Here is a 20067-nt window from a genome sequence, read left to right as displayed (position 1 = left end):
TACAATGATCATTATTATTTGTATCCGGTTACTTCTGGGATCACCCGGCTTTAGGTGCTCACAGATCCATTATCAGTATAAGCCGTAGTGGTCACATCTGGATGGAAAAATCACAAGATTACTGAAGGATGAGGCACATCATTTATAGAAGTCTGGAATGTCAGCGACAACCAAGGGACATGTATCACTCAAAGTAGGTGATAAATGTCTGAATGAAAGCCAAAGCACCCTCATTTCTCCTCACTGCACCCCTAGCAATGAGGAAGAGCTTAAAAGGGTATTCCCATCTCCAAGATCCTATCCCAATATGTAGTAGGTGTAATAATAATAATAATAATATTAACAAAAACCTCCAATTAGAAATGTAGTATAGTTCTCCTGATTAGCTATGTCGGTTAAGCCATGTATCGGGCATTGGAGTAGCTTAGGTGTCCATAGCTACAAGCACTGGTAACTAACAGTCACTATATGAGTGGTCGTAACTATGGATAGCTAAGCTGCTGCAATGCCCTGCACATGGGGTAAGCAACATAGCTAAACAGGAGAACTATACTACATTTCTAATAGGAGGTATTTGCTAATATTGTTGTTATTATTACACCTACTACATATTGGGATAGGATCTTGGAGATGGGAATACCCCTTTAAAAGGGAAAGGTGGCGCATAAGCCCTGGCTCTCCATTCAACTTCTATGGAGCTGATGGAAACTGAACCCAACTCACCTATCCTGCGGACAGCTAATAAATGTCTTTTCTAGGAAAACATGTCTCCAACAGGTCAAAGATTTTTATTTTTTTCTAAGAATGTTAAAAGTTGAAAGTATAGGATTCTCCAAGTGCAGGATCTATACAGATATTCTAGGGTGAGGTCTGTGGTTTACTAAGTGCAAGTACTTAAAGGGAACCCAGCAGGTGATTCACGCTGCCAAAACTGCGGACAACATGAATCGGAGCCGACTACTGCCGGGTATATTACAATTAGAAATGCTCCGGCGTATCAGAAAAATACACTTTCAAGATCTAGCCGGAAACAATACTATTCTGGCTCTGCCCACAGCCGGCTCTTCCCAGCACTGCTAGAGGTGATTGACAGGTCTCACCTTATGCACCCCACAAGAGGGAGACCTGTCAATCATCTGCAGCAGCGCTGGGAAGAGTTGGTTGGGGGCAGCGTAGACTAGTCAGGTCCCCAGACAAATCTTCAACATGAATTTTCTCGGAAACGAAGGAGCTAGCTAATCCAATAGAAAACAGTTTGTTTCTTAAACTTCTACCTCTTCACGTTCTTTTCCCTTTTCACAAGTCCCAGCAGAACTCTCGAGGAGCTCCACAGATATGACGATGCCTTCGTCTAACGCAGAGGGCTTTTCCGGCTCTTGCATGAACAGAGGTTTTTCCTTCTGTTTAATCCATTGCTCATACACCTTGAGCACCTTGCGCATGGCTGCAGCTTCACACACCGGCAACAAGAAAGACTGGGGGAAAGACAAAAGAAAAGCTCACAGAAAGGTGAAGACAGAGCACTGAGGGAAACGTTCTCGAATTGGTAAATCCCACAGAAGACATCATATATCATCATAGATCGCATCCCCTGATAAGCGAGTTCACAAACGGAGCTGGGTCCATGAGACATTGCCGGATTCTGATGGTCAGAGGTGCTAGCTAACCCACTTATAAGCCACTTTGACTCTCGGAGAGGATAAAACACTTGGTCATCAGTAGATTGCTTTACAGAGTTACTTTATTTCCCACTGATATCAGCAAATGCTTTCCATATATATGAAAGGAGCAACTCTCCCCAAGCTCACATCTAAGGCCACATTCACACGTTCATTTTCTTTTTTACCATTTGTTGAAAATGGACCATTTTTTTCCAACCTGTAGGAGATAAACAGTCCAAGCTTTTTTTTTTTTTTTTTTACCAATGAATCTCTTTTAAAAAAAAGTATAAAAAATGCACAAAGTGTAGCAGATAGGTCACACAAATCAATAAAAAAAATGGATATTTGAATAGTTCCATTAAAGGGGTTGTCCAGGACTAAAGGTCCCCATTCACATTAGACTGATGTCATCCGAATCCGCAGATATCGATGAGTTTGACCGACGGTCTAATGTGTATGGAGACGCTGTCTGACTGATGGTTGGGAGAGATGTCAATCAGGCATGTCTGCTTTTAGACTGTTGATCGCATCGTTCAATAAGTGGACAGCCGACGTGTCAATCAGCAGCTTTCTCACTGAGAACATTGGAGCGCACAGCCGAGCGAGCACACCTGTGTATGGGAGAGACAACTAAGATGGCTGTCGACTTAACGATCGGCAGAAGCATCATTTGGCTGATAGCTATCTAAGGTGTATGGCCGGCCTAACATACTGATGAGCTATCCATAACTTATAGGTCATCAATATCAGATCAGGAGCTGATCTGCATACCTGGGAGCGGCCATTGAACTGTGTATGGAGCGGTGCTGCTCCATACACGTACATTGTTAACGTCCGGCAGCTGGCGGAGCAGATAACAGCTGAACAGTGGGCCTCCAGGGTGTCTCCTCACACCCCACCTCCCCAATATGGACCTTCTCTATGTGTCTGTGTAATGTCAATTTTAAAACTGGACAGCAAAGAGATCAGAAACCTAGAAGTGCGACTGCGCCCTTAATACACCAAGTTCATGACTGTCCTACTCACCTGTCGGAAGATCTCAATGAGGAAGTCAACGTTAGAGCGTCTGCTGGAGAAGAACCTGCGGATGATCTCGTAGTCTGTGACGTGCTCCTCAGCAATGCTGCACAGACTGGACACGCTCGGCTCGCGCTCTGTCAGGGTGCTGGTATTGGAGTGGGATTGCTCCGGCTCCATCGTCCTTTCTCCATTTTCATTTCTGCTTTCCTCCTGGGCAGCCAGGTTGGCAGCAGCTCTCTGTATAGAAATGTAGAAAACAAGCAATCTACAAAAAGGAGATCCACAAAATCAAAAGTCTTATCTGCAAGTGACAAAGAAGCATTAGGCCATGTTCACACGATGGTGTAAAAAATCGTTCAGTTTCATCCACAAAACTCACGATTATTTTTTTTTCCCAGTTACAATATCTGATTGACGTTAGTGGAAACATTCTTGCCTACATGCAGAAACTGAAAATTCAGAAATAATAGTTTATTATAGAGCCATCCAAATCCTAGCTAAATACAAATACAACCCAAAAATCTCCCCATTTCTGATGGTTTTCTGAATGTTTCATTTGCATTCACTGCCAGCAACTGACAACAGAGATCTTAAAACACAAACTTAAAGATGGAGGACTAGTCCCTTGCTCAAGAAAATAGTTAAAAACCTTGTAGGAATCCTTGAGCTCCCCTGATTCTGCCACTTCTTTCCCGTTTTGCGCTGCGTCGCTCCATTGCAGAGATATTCACATTTTTTGCTTTTGGAGTGCAGTATGTGAAATCTCTTCCTGTTGAGCAACTGAGCGTTACTTCAGACTGTTTTTTTTGGAGGGCAATCACTTTCAACCCTTCCTCCCAGATGCTGCCAATCACAGGACAGCAGCGTCCGAGACTGCTAGATCATCTGCCGAGCCGTGACTGGCAGCATCTGTGAGGGGTAGGTGACAGAGCACGTCCCCAAAGACAAGACTGAAGAAACGCCCAGTTGGACTGCAAGCAGAGATTTCACATACTGCGCTCCATAGGGAACAAATATGAATATCTCTGCAATGGAGCAACGTAGCACAAAAAGGAAAAAAAGCAGCAGAATCAGGGTAACTCAGGGATTCTAAAAAGGTGTTTATTTTATCTTAGGAAATGAAGGTACAGATAACAGTGGAATATCCTGTGCCTCATTACCTGGATATTCTTTGGCACATTCTCCCCTTCAGTCCCAGGAATATGAGTCCCCATGTGCGGTTTGGGTTCCAACCAGAAGGACACCAGCCATCTAATGACAATCACCCGGGTGTTAAGGAAGGGCTCTTTGGTGCAGTATTGCGCCTCATTGCTGTCTGCGTCCCTCCGAACCAGCATGTAGTGAGGTTTTGGTCTTATCTGTGGTATCTCTGAAAACATTTATGTAGTTATATTGTTCAGCTGTATCACCTACTAATATCTAGATGAAAACAGGTCACTTTTTAACATAAGAACTAACATAAAACCCCTTATTCCAAAACATCAATTACTACAGATAAGACCCCATTCTAGCACCGCTTTAAAAACCCTGAAACTCTTAGGGCGGCTATACATATTAATGTCAGGCCAACTGATGTGCATGGGGGTATCTCTGATGACAGATGTCAGGGGAAGGAAGAATTAGTATGTTGGATTTTAACATGCCCAATTCTTTTGTTCTTTAAAGGGAATCTGTCAGCAGGTTAATCTGAAATGTAGGGACTGAGAGCCTGATTCCAAAGATGTGTCACGCATTAGGCTGTGTGCTGTAGTTTCAATACAATCAGCAGTTTATCAGCAGGAGATTATCACTACAGGACTAGGTCTCACATGCAGCCCAGTCCAGATAATCTGGGTAACCCCACCCTCACCAATGATTGGCAGCTTTCTGCCTGTGTACAAAGGAAGCTGCCAATCAGGGGTGTGGGCGGGGTTACACACCGCCCAGCATTCTGACCACTGCAAGATTTACAACAGAGAAAAACAGGGATTCTATTCAAACTGCAGCAAGCAGCCCAATAAGTGATACATGGCTGGAATCAGGCTCTCAGACCCATACACAATGCAGCTCTTAGATTACATAAAAAAACTGCTGACAGATTCCCTTTAAGGAGTTTTTCACTACTGATCGATCTGTCTGTCTGTCTATGTATATATATATACATATGCACACACACAGTGGGTACGTAAAGTATTCAGACCCCTTTAAATTTTTCACTCTTTGTTTCATTGCAGCCATTTAGTAAATTCTAAAAAGTTCATTTTTTCTTGACTGAAAAAACTCCAATGAAGAAGTAGAACCATCTCAAGGAGGATCACAGGGAAATGGACAGCATGTGACTTAAATATGAGTGTCTGAGCAAAGGGTCTGAATACTTATGACCATGTGATATTTCAGTTTTTCTCGTTTAATAAATTTGCAAAAATTTCTACATTTCTGTTTTTTCCAGTCAAGATGGGGTGCAGAGTGTACTTTAATGAGAAAAAATGAACTTTTTAGAATTTACCAAATGGCTGCAATGAAACAGAGTGAAAAATTTAAAGGGGTCTGAATACTTTCCGTACCCACTGTATATGTATGTATATGTTAAGTGCAGTTGCAGTCCTACAGCTGGCCCTGCAGGAGTAGGACAATAACGGGAACAAAACAAATAAGTGCAAGGATAATGAATTTACCAAGTACAGGGCTGTATAGGCTACTTTCTCTGCTCATGGCAGAGAAAATGTAAGGCATGTAGTATTTCTTGAAGTTAGAGAACAAGAAGGCAAAGCCATCTTCCTCCTTATCTTTATTTTGCCATTCTAGACTCCGGACCTACAGAGGGAGGAATAAAACAATCGTTACAACATATGTTAATTACAGAATTACATCAGGGCTCGTTCACACGACCTTATTTTCTCGTCCGAGAAAGAACGGACCGCACTCGTGCCAATGTTATTCAATGAGGCCGTACAGATGAGCAATTTTTTTCATTGACCGATTTGCAGCGTGCATTCGTTTTTTCCGTAAATCGGATGTGACTTACCAATTCAAGTCTATGGGTGTGCAAAAAAATACCCCAATGAGTTAATATGATGGTTAACCAGACCGTAAGCGTACAGCAAAAAATGTGTTAAGACTTGTCTTACTTAAAGGGATTGATCACTACTGGACATCTGCTTAATCACGTCAGGGCCCCACAGAAAAAAAAAAAAAATACATAGATACTCACCTCCAGCAGCGGTGCCATTCCAGTGATGTTGGAGATATTCCTGGCGGGTCACTTGACATTGTTGTGTCACATTACCGCTTGTGGAAGTGCGTGCTGATGAAGTAGTAAAGGCTGCACCTGATAAGCAGTAGCCGATTGGCTGCAGCGGTCACACGACACAACAAGGTCACGCGACCCACCAGGAATAGCAAAGCCGACATCAATAATCATCCAAGGACTTGAAGATTTCCTATGCATTGGAAAATGGCTAAGTTGAAGAATTAAATTAAAATATTACCATAGGCGTCTCTGGACTGTGCGCCGCTCCCCCCAGCCTTGTAATGCAAGAGGGAAGGCAGGATCCCTTTAATTGTTTATATATTGTGATTAAAAAAACAATGTCAATCTGAACTGTGTTACCTGTATCACCATATATTTCAACAAGGCCTCCAGAAAATAACTTGTCAGGTCTTCATGTGCTTTGTCCCCTGACTGGGGAGGGACGAGTGGTGTAATTTCCTCAATTGTAACTTGATCTGGAGAAAATACAAATCGTAGCATTTTGACCAAACAATAGCATTAATGAACCACAATATGAATGACTTTATTCACCAAGATCCTTCAGAATTGTTGTATAATGGTTAAGCCCCATTTCTCCTCCTCCGTGTCCCTCCTCCCTGCTGAGATCTCACATTGCTCAGTACAAGCTGCAGCTGTCAGTAAGGCTGGATGGGCTGATACTGAATACACTTGGATTCATGAACTATTTCATTCTATAGCTGTACTAGTGAAATATCCATTTTAATATCAAGATTATTCAGCCATTCAGACATAGATTTCTATAGTATGTACAACAGCCTCACCAGATCTCATAGATCTATACTATAATGCATGCAGTTTGTAGTGTGAAATCTGGTGACAGATCCTATTTCATGTCACAATAAGGAGATGAAGGGCCCAGCTGGGTAGTTGATCAGTACAATAAATTTCTAAGTAGCATAAAATGTGAGTGTTAGCAAACTTCAGATTGGGGGAAAAAGTATTTATACAACATATAAGAGGCACTGTGTCGTTTCAGAGAAAAATAGTTTATTAGCCCCCGGGGACCGAGCTGTGCTGGAGATTAATTGGACAGGACGGTCCCTGGTGGCTTCTCACCACCTTTGCGTGACAGGTCTCTGCCTATACACGCATGCAGGTCACTCCAGTGTAACGGGTAAGGAGAAGCCACCGGCCTGTCTGACTAGTCTCCAGCACGGCTCCGGCCCCTGAAGGTGATAAACGCTGCAGTTAAACATACCTGCCTGGAAACGTGCATCCACTGCCTGATATATCCTGCCCATGGACCGGGCAGCATATATCAGCTGTCAGGTTCCCTTTAAAGGGATACCTGTCATCAGGTTTTTCCCATATAAAGTAGGGCCATCACCTGTAAGCCCTTATTCTAACATGCTGATATATGTCCGCAATGCGCTGTGCATAACACAAAAAATAACTTTTATTACGTTCGCCTGCAAGGCAGGTGGTCCGGTCCGATGGGCGTCGCTGATCTTGATCCGGCGCATCCTCTCTTCTTGCAATCGCCGTTGTCTTTCGAGCTTCATGTGGATGACACGTCCTATGTCATCTACACAGTGTCCTCCATCACGCTCCTGTGCAGGCGTACTTCTTTTTGTCCTGCTGAGGGCAGAGCAAAGTACTGTAATGAGCATGTGCGGGGAAAGGTCAAAGAGCCCAGCACATGCACATTACAGTACTTTGTTCTGACCTTGGCAGGGCAGAGAGAAGTACGCCTGCGCAGTAGCGCAACGGAGTACACTGTGGATGACATAGGACATGCCATCCACATGAAGCAAGGAGGATGGCGATAGCAAGAAGCAAGCAGGTGTCAGATCATGACCAGTGACGCCCATCGGACCTAACCGCGGCGTAGGTGGGTATATTAAAAGCTATTTTTTGTGTTACGCCGAGCAGATGGGGGCCTTATATACAGTATTCTTGAATGCTGTATATGAGGGAATACAGGTGCTGGCCCTACTTTATATGGAAAAAATCTGGTGACTGGTTCCCTTTAAATGATAACGTATTGAATAAAAAAATACATTTAAAATTTGCAGCAAATTCAGAACTTTGGCCCATGGACTCATTCCACATGGAACTTATATGGTGCAATCTACTACAGGGGTTGCAGAGTTTGGGTCAGAAGGGCCGCGGCTGGTCCGGACATCGAGGTCTGTACTCGGACGTCCTAAGTATGGACCCCCAGGTGGGTCTATGAACACACATTAGAATATTGGGATATCCTGCTAAAATCAAAGAGTATCTTCTGCCAAATCTGTAAGAAAGTTGTAGACACCCTAATATATGCAGGAAATTTGAGGTTGGCGAGTTATAAGACTGAAGGGACGACCCCAATCAGTGCCCTACTTTCTTGCAGGTTCAAGGGCTGATTGATGAGATTATCCAGAGTATATGTGCCATGGTCGGAGGGTGGCGCAGGGAAGCCAGGTATGAGGCACGCGAACATGACCAGCTGCTCCAAACTGCAGTTGCTCTGAAGTGCTTGAAGCCACAGGAGAAACAAGCGCATCCCTTCAAGGCGGATCTGAAATTATACACAGCAATCACTTATCTGCAAGTAAATGTCAAGTGTCAGTCTATAGTGGTCATTAATAGAAGAAACAAATAAATGCCTCCGTATTTACTATAATGAAGTAGAAGGACGACCGCCGGCTCTTATTGCATTATTAGCGCAGCTGGGCTTATAACCTTCACTACTGAGCAAGGATACCAGACCGGGAGCAGTCTGCTCCCATAACTCTACATTACAACTGTGTAAGGGGGAACGAGAGGAAGCAAATGTTCAGAAAGTAGTATTAGTACACTCCTAATACATGATGAACCCCAAGAAAGAAAAGTCATGGAATTATGGAAATCACAGGGTCGATAGATATATTAATGATCTTTTCTAAACATCTCCATTTATTAAGTATGGAGTATGAGCGCCACGCACAATCTCTGCTGCTATCAATGACGTTATTAATATATTGCCTAAGGAATGTTCTGCCGCACTGAATGCACTTCAGCAAATCATCAAGATCTCCTGCGGGCAGCTTCCTTTACAACAACTAATGTCTCAGATGTGCTCGATGGGAGACAAGTGCAGTGCTGCTCATAGTTGTCCTGGCATTGTCACAAGGGATTATACCGGTCCTACTTCTAGGATTATGGTGTGGGGTGGAATAATGTACAGTAGGTGGAACCCTCTAGTCTTCATTCCAGGTACACAAATATCTTAGCGTTACATTTATTTTTTTGATGGAACCAGTGGTACAGACATTTCTCCATAGTGTCCCATGAGCAGTTTTTCAACACAACAATCGCAAAGGGAGCTGCCAGCAGTGGATCTTGATGAGTTTCCAAGTGCATTCAGCATCACAGAACATTCTTCAGGCAACCATTAATAACTTCACTGAAAGCAGCCAAGGCTGTAAATGCAGGGATTTCTGCACATGGCTCATACTCTATACTGAATAAATCTAGATGTTTTGATCATTTTGTTTCCATTTTGTCATCATTTGCAGATTATAACCTGTCTATTTGATCTGAGATTTGCAGAATTCCACAACACATCCTTCATGGTGCTGCAATTTCAAAGTTGAAGAGTGTATGTTCAATTAAACATCTCATAAAAGACCTGCTGTAATGTAAAGAATGAGGGATAGGCAAAATAGGAGACTAATAAGATTCAGTGTATAAATCTCTGTTCTTTCTATGCTTCAGAGTCTCGTGGGTGGCCCTACTTAGTGATTGAAAGCCTTCCTAGTGTAAGTGTGAATAAAGAGATAGCTGTCAATCAAGGATTAGGACCGCCCACTGGACGCTAAAAGAGAAGGGATTGCAAGAAATAAAATGCAATCTACACTGAATCCTTTCTGGCAAACCTGTATATTACAGTAATCTGTTTAGCTCCTTCTGCTGCTCTATAACATGCTGCACAAATGTGACAGGTTCCCTTTAAGGACAACTCCATTAGGTTTTATTTAAAACATATTTTGTGTAATATTTCATTTTTTATGTCTTTTTTTTATATTCCATAGTATTTCTTATTACTTTAATCCGTAGCGACTTGAGTCTTGGCAGTCATGTCGTCGTGGCTGGTGATCACTCTATAAGGGGGTCCCCTCGCTTGCAGAGCGTAAGGCACGAGGAGGGTTCACTGCCTGCAGATGTGGTGGCAGTTCGGCTATGTATTACAGATGTTACTCCACAATGGCATCAACTACCTATGTTTTTTGACATCCTATTATGTAAGGATGTGGGAAGGGGGCTATTTTCTACTTATAGTGCCAGAGTGGCTGATAATCCTGTGTCACAAACCAGCAAATCCATGGAGCGGAGATGCGCATGCTCAACCTCCCTCCATTCAATGTGTAGGGGGATTACTGGTAGAAGACGAGTAACCTGCTCCTATGGAGAAGGTGATGACTGATTCTGGGAATAACATTTTAATCAAGGTACATGTCAGCTGAATGGCAAGCGCCAAAGCAAACTTATAAGGATCAAGAATGGTGTGGTTGGGGGACCAAGATTGGGGTTGGTTGGGGGACCAAGATTGGGGTTGGTTGGGGGACCAAGATTGGGGTTGGTTGGGGAACCAAGATTGGGGTTGGTTGGGGAACCAAGATTGGGGTTGGTTGGGGAACCAAGATTGGGGTTGGTTGGGTGGCAACAAGAATGGGGTTGCTTGGGTGGCAACAAGAATGGGGTTGCTTGGGTGGCAACAAGAATGGGGTTGCTTGGGTGGCAACAAGAATGGGGTTGCTTGGGTGGCAACAAGAATGGGGTTGCTTGGGTGGCAACAAGAATGGGGTTGCTTGGGTGGCAACAAGAATGGGGTTGCTTGGGTGGCAACAAGAATGGGGTTGCTTGGGTGGCAACAAGAATGGGGTTGCTTGGGTGGCAACAAGAATGGGGTTGCTTGGGTGGCAACAAGAATGGGGTTGCTTGGGTGGCAACAAGAATGGGGTTGCTTGGGTGGCAACAAGAATGGGGTTGCTTGGGTGGCAACAAGAATGGGGTTGCTTGGGTGGCAACAAGAATGGGGTTGCTTGGGTGGCAACAAGAATGGGGTTGCTTGGGTGGCAACAAGAATGGGGTTGCTTGGGTGGCAACAAGAATGGGGTTGCTTGGGTGGCAACAAGAATGGGGTTGCTTGGGTGGCAACAAGAATGGGGTTGCTTGGGTGGCAACAAGAATGGGGTTGCTTGGGTGGCAACAAGAATGGGGTTGCTTGGGTGGCAACAAGAATGGGGTTGCTTGGGTGGCAACAAGAATGGGGTTGCTTGGGTGGCAACAAGAATGGGGTTGCTTGGGTGGCAACAAGAATGGGGTTGCTTGGGTGGCAACAAGAATGGGGTTGCTTGGGTGGCAACAAGAATGGGGTTGCTTGGGTGGCAACAAGAATGGGGTTGCTTGGGTGGCAACAAGAATGGGGTTGCTTGGGTGGCAACAAGAATGGGGTTGCTTGGGTGGCAACAAGAATGGGGTTGCTTGGGTGGCAACAAGAATGGGGTTGCTTGGGTGGCAACAAGAATGGGGTTGCTTGGGTGGCAACAAGAATGGGGTTGCTTGGGTGGCAACAAGAATGGGGTTGCTTGGGTGGCAACAAGAATGGGGTTGCTTGGGTGGCAACAAGAATGGGGTTGCTTGGGTGGCAACAAGAATGGGGTTGCTTGGGTGGCAACAAGAATGGGGTTGCTTGGGTGGCAACAAGAATGGGGTTGCTTGGGTGGCAACAAGAATGGGGTTGCTTGGGTGGCAACAAGAATGGGGTTGCTTGGGTGGCAACAAGAATGGGGTTGCTTGGGTGGCAACAAGAATGGGGTTGCTTGGGTGGCAACAAGAATGGGGTTGCTTGGGTGGCAACAAGAATGGGGTTGCTTGGGTGGCAACAAGAATGGGGTTGCTTGGGTGGCAACAAGAATGGGGTTGCTTGGGTGGCAACAAGAATGGGGTTGCTTGGGTGGCAACAAGAATGGGGTTGCTTGGGTGGCAACAAGAATGGGGTTGCTTGGGTGGCAACAAGAATGGGGTTGCTTGGGTGGCAACAAGAATGGGGTTGCTTGGGTGGCAACAAGAATGGGGTTGGTTGGGTGGGAACAAGAATGGGGTTGGTTGGGTGGGAACAAGAATGGGGTTGGTTGGGTGGCAACAAGAATGGGGTTGGTTGGGTGGCAACAAGAATGGGGTTGGTTGGGTGGCAACAAGAATGGGGTTGGTTGGGTGGGAACAAGAATGGGGTTGGTTGGGTGGGAACAAGAATGGGGTTGGTTGGGTGGGAACAAGAATGGGGTTGGTTGGGTGGGAACAAGAATGGGGTTGGTTGGGTGGGAACAAGAATGGGGTTGGTTGGGTGGGAACAAGAATGGGGTTGGTTGGGTGGGAACAAGAATGGGGTTGGTTGGGTGGGAACAAGAATGGGGTTGGTTGGGTGGGAACAAGAATGGGGTTGGTTGGGTGGGAACAAGAATGGGGTTGGTTGGGTGGGAACAAGAATGGGGTTGGTTGGGTGGGAACAAGAATGGGGTTGGTTGGGTGGGAACAAGAATGGGGTTGGTTGGGTGGGAACAAGAATGGGGTTGGTTGGGTGGGAACAAGAATGGGGTTGGTTGGGTGGGAACAAGAATGGGGGACCAAAAATGGGATTGGTTGGGGGATCAAGAATGGGTTTGGTTGGGGGACCAAGAATGGGGGACCAAAAATGGGGTTTGTTTGGGGATCCAAAGTAATTATGATAGGATTTTACACTTCAAGTCTAACCAGATACAGGCATCAAGACCTTTTATATCATATATCCCTTCTGCAATGATAATTACCTTTAAAGAGTTTCCGGTATGAAGCAATTTCTTCAGAATCAGACCTAAATTGAAAAAAATGTGTATTACATTACTACAATTACGTACATTTGTCCAAAAAATGACGTCTATCGTTCGAATCCCTCAAGCAGACTTTTTGGTGAAAGATGAAGGTCCTGCTCTATCACAGGCAAATAAGACCTGATCTCGTCTGCAAGTGTAAAATCAGATCCAAGTGCAAACTACACTAAAATGCATGGAAACGTTTTCTCATTGTTTTGGCATCTTCACCTCCTGCGAGTTTAAACAGGATCTGTCAACAGAACTTTGGCACCTAATCTCAGAGCGGCATGTTGTACAGTCAGAGATTCTGATTGCAGCGATGTATCACTTACTGAGCTGCTTGCTGTAGTTTTTTTTTTTAATCACTTTTTTTGGCTGAAAATCTACTCATTCTCTGAATGCTGAACCCTATACAATCTCACCCACACCACTGATTGGCTGCTTTCTGCCTATGCATAGTGTACACAGAAAGCTGCCTATCAGTGGTGTGGGCGGGTTATACAGAGCTCAGCATTCAGAGAACTGCTAGATCTGCAAGAGAGAAAGCAGTGATTATTATCAAAACTGCAGCAGGCAGCCCAGTAAATGATAGATTGCTGGAATTGGGGGCTGTGACCCTACATCATGTTGCTATCAGATGTGATAGCAAAAATCTAGTCACAGATTCCCTTTAATGACAGAGCACAGGCTGGTTGGACTACAGTAACTAGAGTTTGCACTGCACTGATGACATGGACTCTGTGCCGGACAGTAAATGTATGGACCTCCCCACTCTCCGTATTAGTAACTAATACTTGGCGGATCACTACACACAGTATAAATAGTAGATTGCTATCATAGGTGTGTCTATATCTTGCGGTACATTTATAAGCACACAGCATTGTATGTGAGTGCAAGTGTTGATGGATACAGTCATTGCCCAACAGAGGACAATGGCGCAAGAAAATCTCTGCTGTAAATCCAGCTACACACCTTCACTGTAACCAATGTCAACAAAGCAGGAACCTGTATACAACCAGACAGATCTAGCATTGGGCTATATATGGCCCAGCACCACAGCAGGACATGCGGGGAAAGTGGCCATACAAGTTTGCTAAAGCTGTTGGCCAAACAAGCAAAACCTCCCTCCCCCATACACTCAACTGGGCGTGCATGGGCTCTCAGACGGAAGAGGGGACAGCCATACACATGAGTGTTGGCCTCACCGAAAACAGTAGGTTTGGCCGGTATTCATCTAACACGTATGGCCACCCTAAAGCCTGACTTAAGCCGGTTTCACACATTCGTGTTTCACAGACCACTATGTCCGGACCAGCCATGGATCTGCTGCCCTGTACTGAACAGCTTCATACATGCCTAATGAGGCTATTGGGGTCATCAGAAGCACGGCCAGGCCATACATCGGGGTCCATACTCAGACTGCGAAATAATGATGTGTGAAACCAGCCTTATACATGAGCGAATCATCTGCAGACCAATGGCAAATCTAGCCAAACTTGGCAAGATGTGTTGGGAACTTGATGTCTGTGGTGGTCTTGAAGCCGCCATACACATTAGACTAACGTCAGCCGAAGCCTTCGATGTCGTCGGGTTCATCTGTCAGTCTAATGTGTATGGGAGCCTTGTCTCCTGACCGATGATGTTGGGGGGACAGAAGGATCTGGCATGTCCAATTTTGGAGGCGCTCCTGTGTATGGGAGAGACAGCAGAGATAGCTACCAGCGAGACGATTAGCCAAACCATCATTCACCAGACAGCCATGGGGGCTTTACAAATAAGATTAACAGCAGATGTTACTAAAATAAGCTGTGGTTTGTCAATGATCTGCTATATACCTACCACTGGAGCTGATAATCGCTTATCATGGAGGTGCTTGATATCACACCCCCACTAATCTGATAGTGATGAGCTATCCTAAAGAAAAATACATCAATATCAAAGTAGTGGAAAACTGCATCAGTCTGCAAGAGGAGGACATAGCTGCTTCTGAAGGCTTAATCTACTATAAGAAGAAACAGCCATTTGTAAAGGGTTAACAACAGGTGATATAGCTGCTTCTAAAGGGTTTATCTGAAACTCTTACTTACACATAGAGCCCACAACAGACATACTGAAGAGCTGTGAAAAGTCTCACCTCTGTTTCTTTTAGAGTTCCCTTCCTGCTGCTGCGTCATGGTACACAGGAGTCCATCTAGTATTGCTACATATATCACTACGGTACCTCCAGCATGAACAGCAGCACAGATCTACAGCTTTCTTGCTGCACACAGTCTACCCCCAAACAGAGTTCTCTCCCAGCACAGAAGCAGAAATTTTCACACAGAGGTCAAGGTGGTGAGACAGTGGAGTGCCCAACTTCAATCTCCCTCTCTTAAAGGCCCAATGCTACAAGCACTAAATTAGAGATTATTTTGTTTTTAACCTTAACCCCATTATATGTATAGGTCCTTTATATTAAAAAAAAAAATTCAGGATTAGAAAAATGTTCCTTTTTTTCTCCAGAAACAGCACCACTGTTGTCTGTGGTCAATGTCTGGTATTACAGCTCAACCTCATTTATATAAGCTCAGATACCAAATACATCCCGTAGACAAAAAGGAGATTTTTGTGTACTCACCGTAAAATCTCTTTCTCTTAGCCTCTAATTGGGGGACACAGGACCATGGGTGATATGCTGCTGTCCACTAGGAGGCGATACTATGCATAATCTGAAAAAGATTAACCGTGGCTCCTCCTCTGCAGTATACATCCCTGGACGGCATCAGCCTTCTCCAGTTTTGTGCAAAAGCATTAGGAGGAACGTAACATGGATAACATAACCATGCCTATAAGAAGGCAACTATGTACGAGCTCAAGAAAAAAACCAATATGAGAACTCAACATAACAACGGCCCGGTACGGGCAACAGGGTGGGAGCTGTGTCCCCCAATTAGAGGCTAAGAGATTTTACGGTGCGTACACAAAAATCTCCTTTACTCTGTCGCCTCATTGGGGGACACAGGACCATGAGACGTCCCAAAGCAGTCCCTGGTTGGGAAGCAATGGACGAATATTGTGTAGACAGGCCCCTACAATTGGGGTACCGCTGCCTGCAGAACACATCTACCCATCTACGCAATTGGTATATGCAGGTATGCGTCTTGTAAGTCTATGGAGGCGAGAAATTCTCCCTTTTCCATGGACGCAATGATGGACCGAAGGGACTCCATGCGGAAGTGACGTACCCGTACATATTTGTTGAGCTGTTTTAGGTCCAGTATGGGCCGTACGAAGCCTCCTTTCTTGGGGACTACGAATAAATTGGAGTAGAACCCTCGGAAGCGCTCGGCCGCGGGGACCGGTACTATGACTCCTGCTTGAAGATGCGAGGAGACCGCTTGGCGGAAGGCACAAGTTTTGGCTGGCGGTTTTGGGGGAACAGAAAGAAAGAGTCTGTTTGGTGGGTTGGAAGTGAACTCTATCTTGTATCCCGAAGACACTAGTTCCCTGACCCACCTGTCTTCTGTAATAGGCAGCCAGACTTGATGAAAGAGCAAAAGTCGGCCGCCTACAGGTGGGGTGTCTTCCGGAGTCCGTGAGTCATGATGAGGAGGAAGTCTCAGATTTTCCTCTTTTGAACTTTGACTGGCCTGCTTTTGACTGCCAGGTCTTGTCCGACTTTTGCGTCGACCGCGAGTTGTCCCTGCGTAGGGAGCGGTTGCTATTTTGTGCTGGCCGTGAGACGGACCAGCCCGAAGAGTTCCGAAAGGATCGGAATCGAGTTTGGTTACGCTTCTTGTAAGTGCGTTTGGGTTTCAGTTGGGGGAGAGAGGTACTCGTACCCCCGGTGGCGTTGGATATCATCGTGTCCAACTGTTCACCAAAAAGTCGACCACTGAGGTACGGGAGGTGTGTGAGGGACTTCTTTGAGGCTGCGTCTGCTTTCCATTCCCGCAGCCAGAGGATACGCTGAATCGTGATGGCTTTTGATGCTATCCCCGCTGCACCACTTGCAGAATCCAGAGCTGCATGAAGCATGTAATCTGCTACAACTGCTATTTGAACCGCCTGGTCCGCAGCTCAGGAGCAGATGCTTGGAGGCCAGCTTGTAAATTTTGGGCCCAAGCCAGGATGGCCTTGGCAGCCCAAACTGAAGCGAACACGGGAGCCAGGGAGGCCCCTGCGGCCTCGAAAATTGAACGAGCCATGCGTTCTACCTGCCGGTCTGCTGTGTCCCTGAGGGTTGAGCTACCTGGCAGTGAAAGGAGTGACTGTGCTGCTAGCTTAGAGACTGGGGGATCCACTTCGGGTGGATCTGTCCATTCCTTGGTAGTCTCCTGTGGGAAGGGGTACCGCGCCTCCAGATATTTGCGATTGGTAAACTTCTTCTCAGGCTGTGAGAACTGCTTTTTAAGGATCGACTTAAACTCTGGGTGGTCAAAGAAGACCTTAGGCGGCTTCAGAAGTCCTTCAAAGGAAATCTTGTGTTGTGGTGCCTCCGGGGGCGGATCAGAAATGTCCAGCACCCGATGGATGGATGAGATTACGTCCTCAACTAGCACTGTATTGCTAGGGGGGATGGGGATCAGAAACCCTTCAGTTTCCTTGTCTGAGTCGGAATCACAGATGCCTTCCGAATCCTGTGTATCGCTAAGGCGTCTCCTGCTGGGTGAACCAGGGTGGAGGCCTTCTCTGGTCGGGGATTGCTGCGGAGAACTGCCTTGTCTGTCCCTGGTAGGCGACGGTCTAGATGACATGGAACTACGGTGTCTCTCCCTAGGAGGGGATGACCGTGTGCTATGGGATGACGCAGATGAACGTGACTTGTGGGTCCGCTTGCGTCCTGACCTAGACGTGGATGTGCCAGGGTCGTCATGTCCCTGATTCGAGCCTTCCCTTTGCTGAGTAGCGTTCATAGCCGATGCGTGACTCTGCAGAGCCTGAAGCAATGTGGATGCTAGGTTATCTATAGACTGCGTCATAGATTGCGACATCTGAGTGACCCATTCCGGCGTGGCATTAGCATTGGCAGGGGCTTCTTGGGGGTCTGGCACAATAGTCTGGATGCAATCCTGGCAGTGCGGGTACGTGCTGCCACTTGGGAGAGTATTGCTGCAGGCTGTACAGAGTGCATAACAGCAGTCCTGCCTGGCTCTCTTGGACCTCGAGCTCGGCATATTGCACTGGGGTGACTATGCAGAGGGCCCTACAGGGGTGGCTATGCAGAGGAGCCTGGACTCACAGCCGAGGAAGAACTCCAGCTGTGATCTTATCCCACCGGTGTGCCCCTAGGTCCAGCGCCGAAGATCCACAGTCCTGTGCCCCCCGGAGACTGGCTGGCCTTCCCTTATCCTGCAGCAGATAATGGCCACTGGAGTAAAGTTAAGAAAGAAGGGGGGTGGAGAGCTGAAAAAAAAGCGGCAGAACTGTGTGAAATCGCGCCCTTTCAGTCTCGATCCGCCCCCTCTATGACACTGTAGAGTGTCATATTTGTCATCCGGGGGGCGGGCCAGGGAGAGGAGGTGGCGGCTTCGGCTAGGCCGAAGCCACGGCCTAAATTAGATGCCTGATGCCCAAAGGGACTGCAGGCCGGCGGGGAAGTCCGGGAGGGGGCCGGATCTGAACCGGACCCCCCCGGATTTTAAAGGCAGGATAGCGGTGGGGTATAAGCGGAAGGGGGGCCCTGTGAAGAGTCCCCCTGAGGCACCGTAGAGCTAGTGCTGCCGCAGAAACAGGGCGCAGGGAGGCCTGTGCCTCTGTTGTGCTCTGCCTGCGCTCCCCCCGGTCCCGACAGGAGCCTGCAGCAGGGCTGGGGTTCCTGGATTCAGCCGTAGTGTGCTGGCTGCTGGGAGCTGCTACCTGTACAGGCCCTACCTGAGTCGTTTCAACTTAATACCCTCAGGGGGGGATTAGGGAGGTGCTGTTGTCACCATCAGGGGGCTATATCCTCGCCTCAACCTCAACCCAGAAACCAAAAAGGAATTGGGGAAGGAGGGGGGTCTCGACTTCGAACCAGCACCCGAGGGGCTGGGGAAGGAGCGACATGGGGAATAGCCATCTCAACTTCAACCATGCACCCCATAATAAGGGGCCGAGGAAGGAGCCATGCCGGGAGTCTCGTAGTAGACCCACTTTTCTTCATCTGTAATCCCGTCGGTGAAAAAGGAGTAAAAGTTTTAGGTGTGCCTCCTTGCGACACTAAGCAAAAACTGGAGAAGGCTGACGCCGTCCAGAGGTGTATACTGCCGAGGAGGAGCCACGGTTAATCTTTTTCAGATTATGCATAGTGTCGCCTCCTAGTGGACAGCAGCATAACACCCATGGTCCTGTGTCCCCCAATGAGGCGAAAGAGTAAGTAGTACGCTTGGAAAATATGCATGATCTTTTGTCAGATTCACTTACACAATACAGACTATCAAAAAAATTATTTTCTTGGACACGCACATCCTTTTACAGTGTGAAATACAAGTGTTGGAGGTCTCGGTCAGAGCCGTACACATCTCCTGCACCGGTCTTTGGCACCCTCCTGTATTATGTTGGTGGTCAGTAAATCCTTCAGGCAATTTCTTAATACCTGAAGGAAGATGAAACAGACCACCTGATTGGCACAATTTGACTGTATTCCTCCCTTCCAGCATTTCGGGGGATTTGAACCTGGGTCACTGTGTTGGTAAACAGTAGCTCTACCTACGTACTATACATCCAGGGGACTGATTATTACTACCTCTGTTCAGGACACTATACACATCAAATGTCCCGCTGATCGTCCCCGGCAGGTTCAGCCAACATACGTATCTAATGTGCATATTAAAGGGGTATTCCAAGATCCTATCCCAATATGTAGTAGGTGTAATAATAATAATATTAGCAAATACCTCCAATTAGAAATGTAGTATAGTTATTCTGATTAGTTATGTCTCTTCCTCATGTGCAGGGCATTACACTAGCTCTGGTATCCATGGTTATGACCGTTAACTATCTGTCACTAAATGAGTGGTCGTAACCGTGGATACCCAAGCTACTGAAATGCTCTCTGTACATGAGGAAAGAGACACCGCTAATCAAAAGAACTATCCTACATTTCTAATTGGAGGTATTTGCTAATATTAACAAATATTAATTTGTTAATAACTGCAGCAATATTTTTCCAGACAAAACAACAGACGGTGGAATCCAATGGACCCCATTATAAAGCAAAGTGTTGTCAGGATGGGTTTGGCACTGCAATATAGTGCCTGCTATAAACTACCCTGCACTCATCTCCCATACCAGTGCCATTCCAGTGATGTTGGCGGCAGGTCTTCCAGGGATCACGTGA

At 46.3% G+C, this 20067-nt stretch overlaps 1 protein-coding gene across 5 annotated transcripts in view; it reads right to left on the bottom strand.

Annotated features, from left to right (window-relative positions):
• Positions 1 to 20067, bottom strand: part of RALGAPA1 (Ral GTPase activating protein catalytic subunit alpha 1) — a 243755-nt gene that overhangs the window by 180921 nt on the left and 42767 nt on the right. For all 5 annotated transcript variants that reach the window (XM_073638956.1, XM_073638952.1, XM_073638954.1 and 2 more), the window contains exons 5-11: positions 12729 to 12772; positions 8278 to 8455; positions 6271 to 6386; positions 5336 to 5474; positions 3842 to 4050; positions 2688 to 2918; positions 1275 to 1475 (exon numbers count right to left, since the gene is read on the bottom strand). In XM_073638956.1, the coding sequence (XP_073495057.1) occupies positions 1275 to 1475; positions 2688 to 2918; positions 3842 to 4050; positions 5336 to 5474; positions 6271 to 6386; positions 8278 to 8455; positions 12729 to 12772 (1118 nt within the window). The remainder of the gene's footprint in view (positions 1 to 1274; positions 1476 to 2687; positions 2919 to 3841; positions 4051 to 5335; positions 5475 to 6270; positions 6387 to 8277; positions 8456 to 12728; positions 12773 to 20067) is intronic.

The sequence above is a fragment of the Phyllobates terribilis genome, unplaced genomic scaffold (genome assembly GCF_046119375.1).
Source record: "Phyllobates terribilis strain yellow unplaced genomic scaffold, ASM4611937v1 Scaffold_7__3_contigs__length_470593459, whole genome shotgun sequence".
In the NCBI taxonomy this organism is placed as follows: domain Eukaryota; kingdom Metazoa; phylum Chordata; class Amphibia; order Anura; family Dendrobatidae; genus Phyllobates; species Phyllobates terribilis.
Note: the sequence above shows the minus strand (reverse complement) of the source record. Positions and strands in the feature narration are given on the sequence as shown.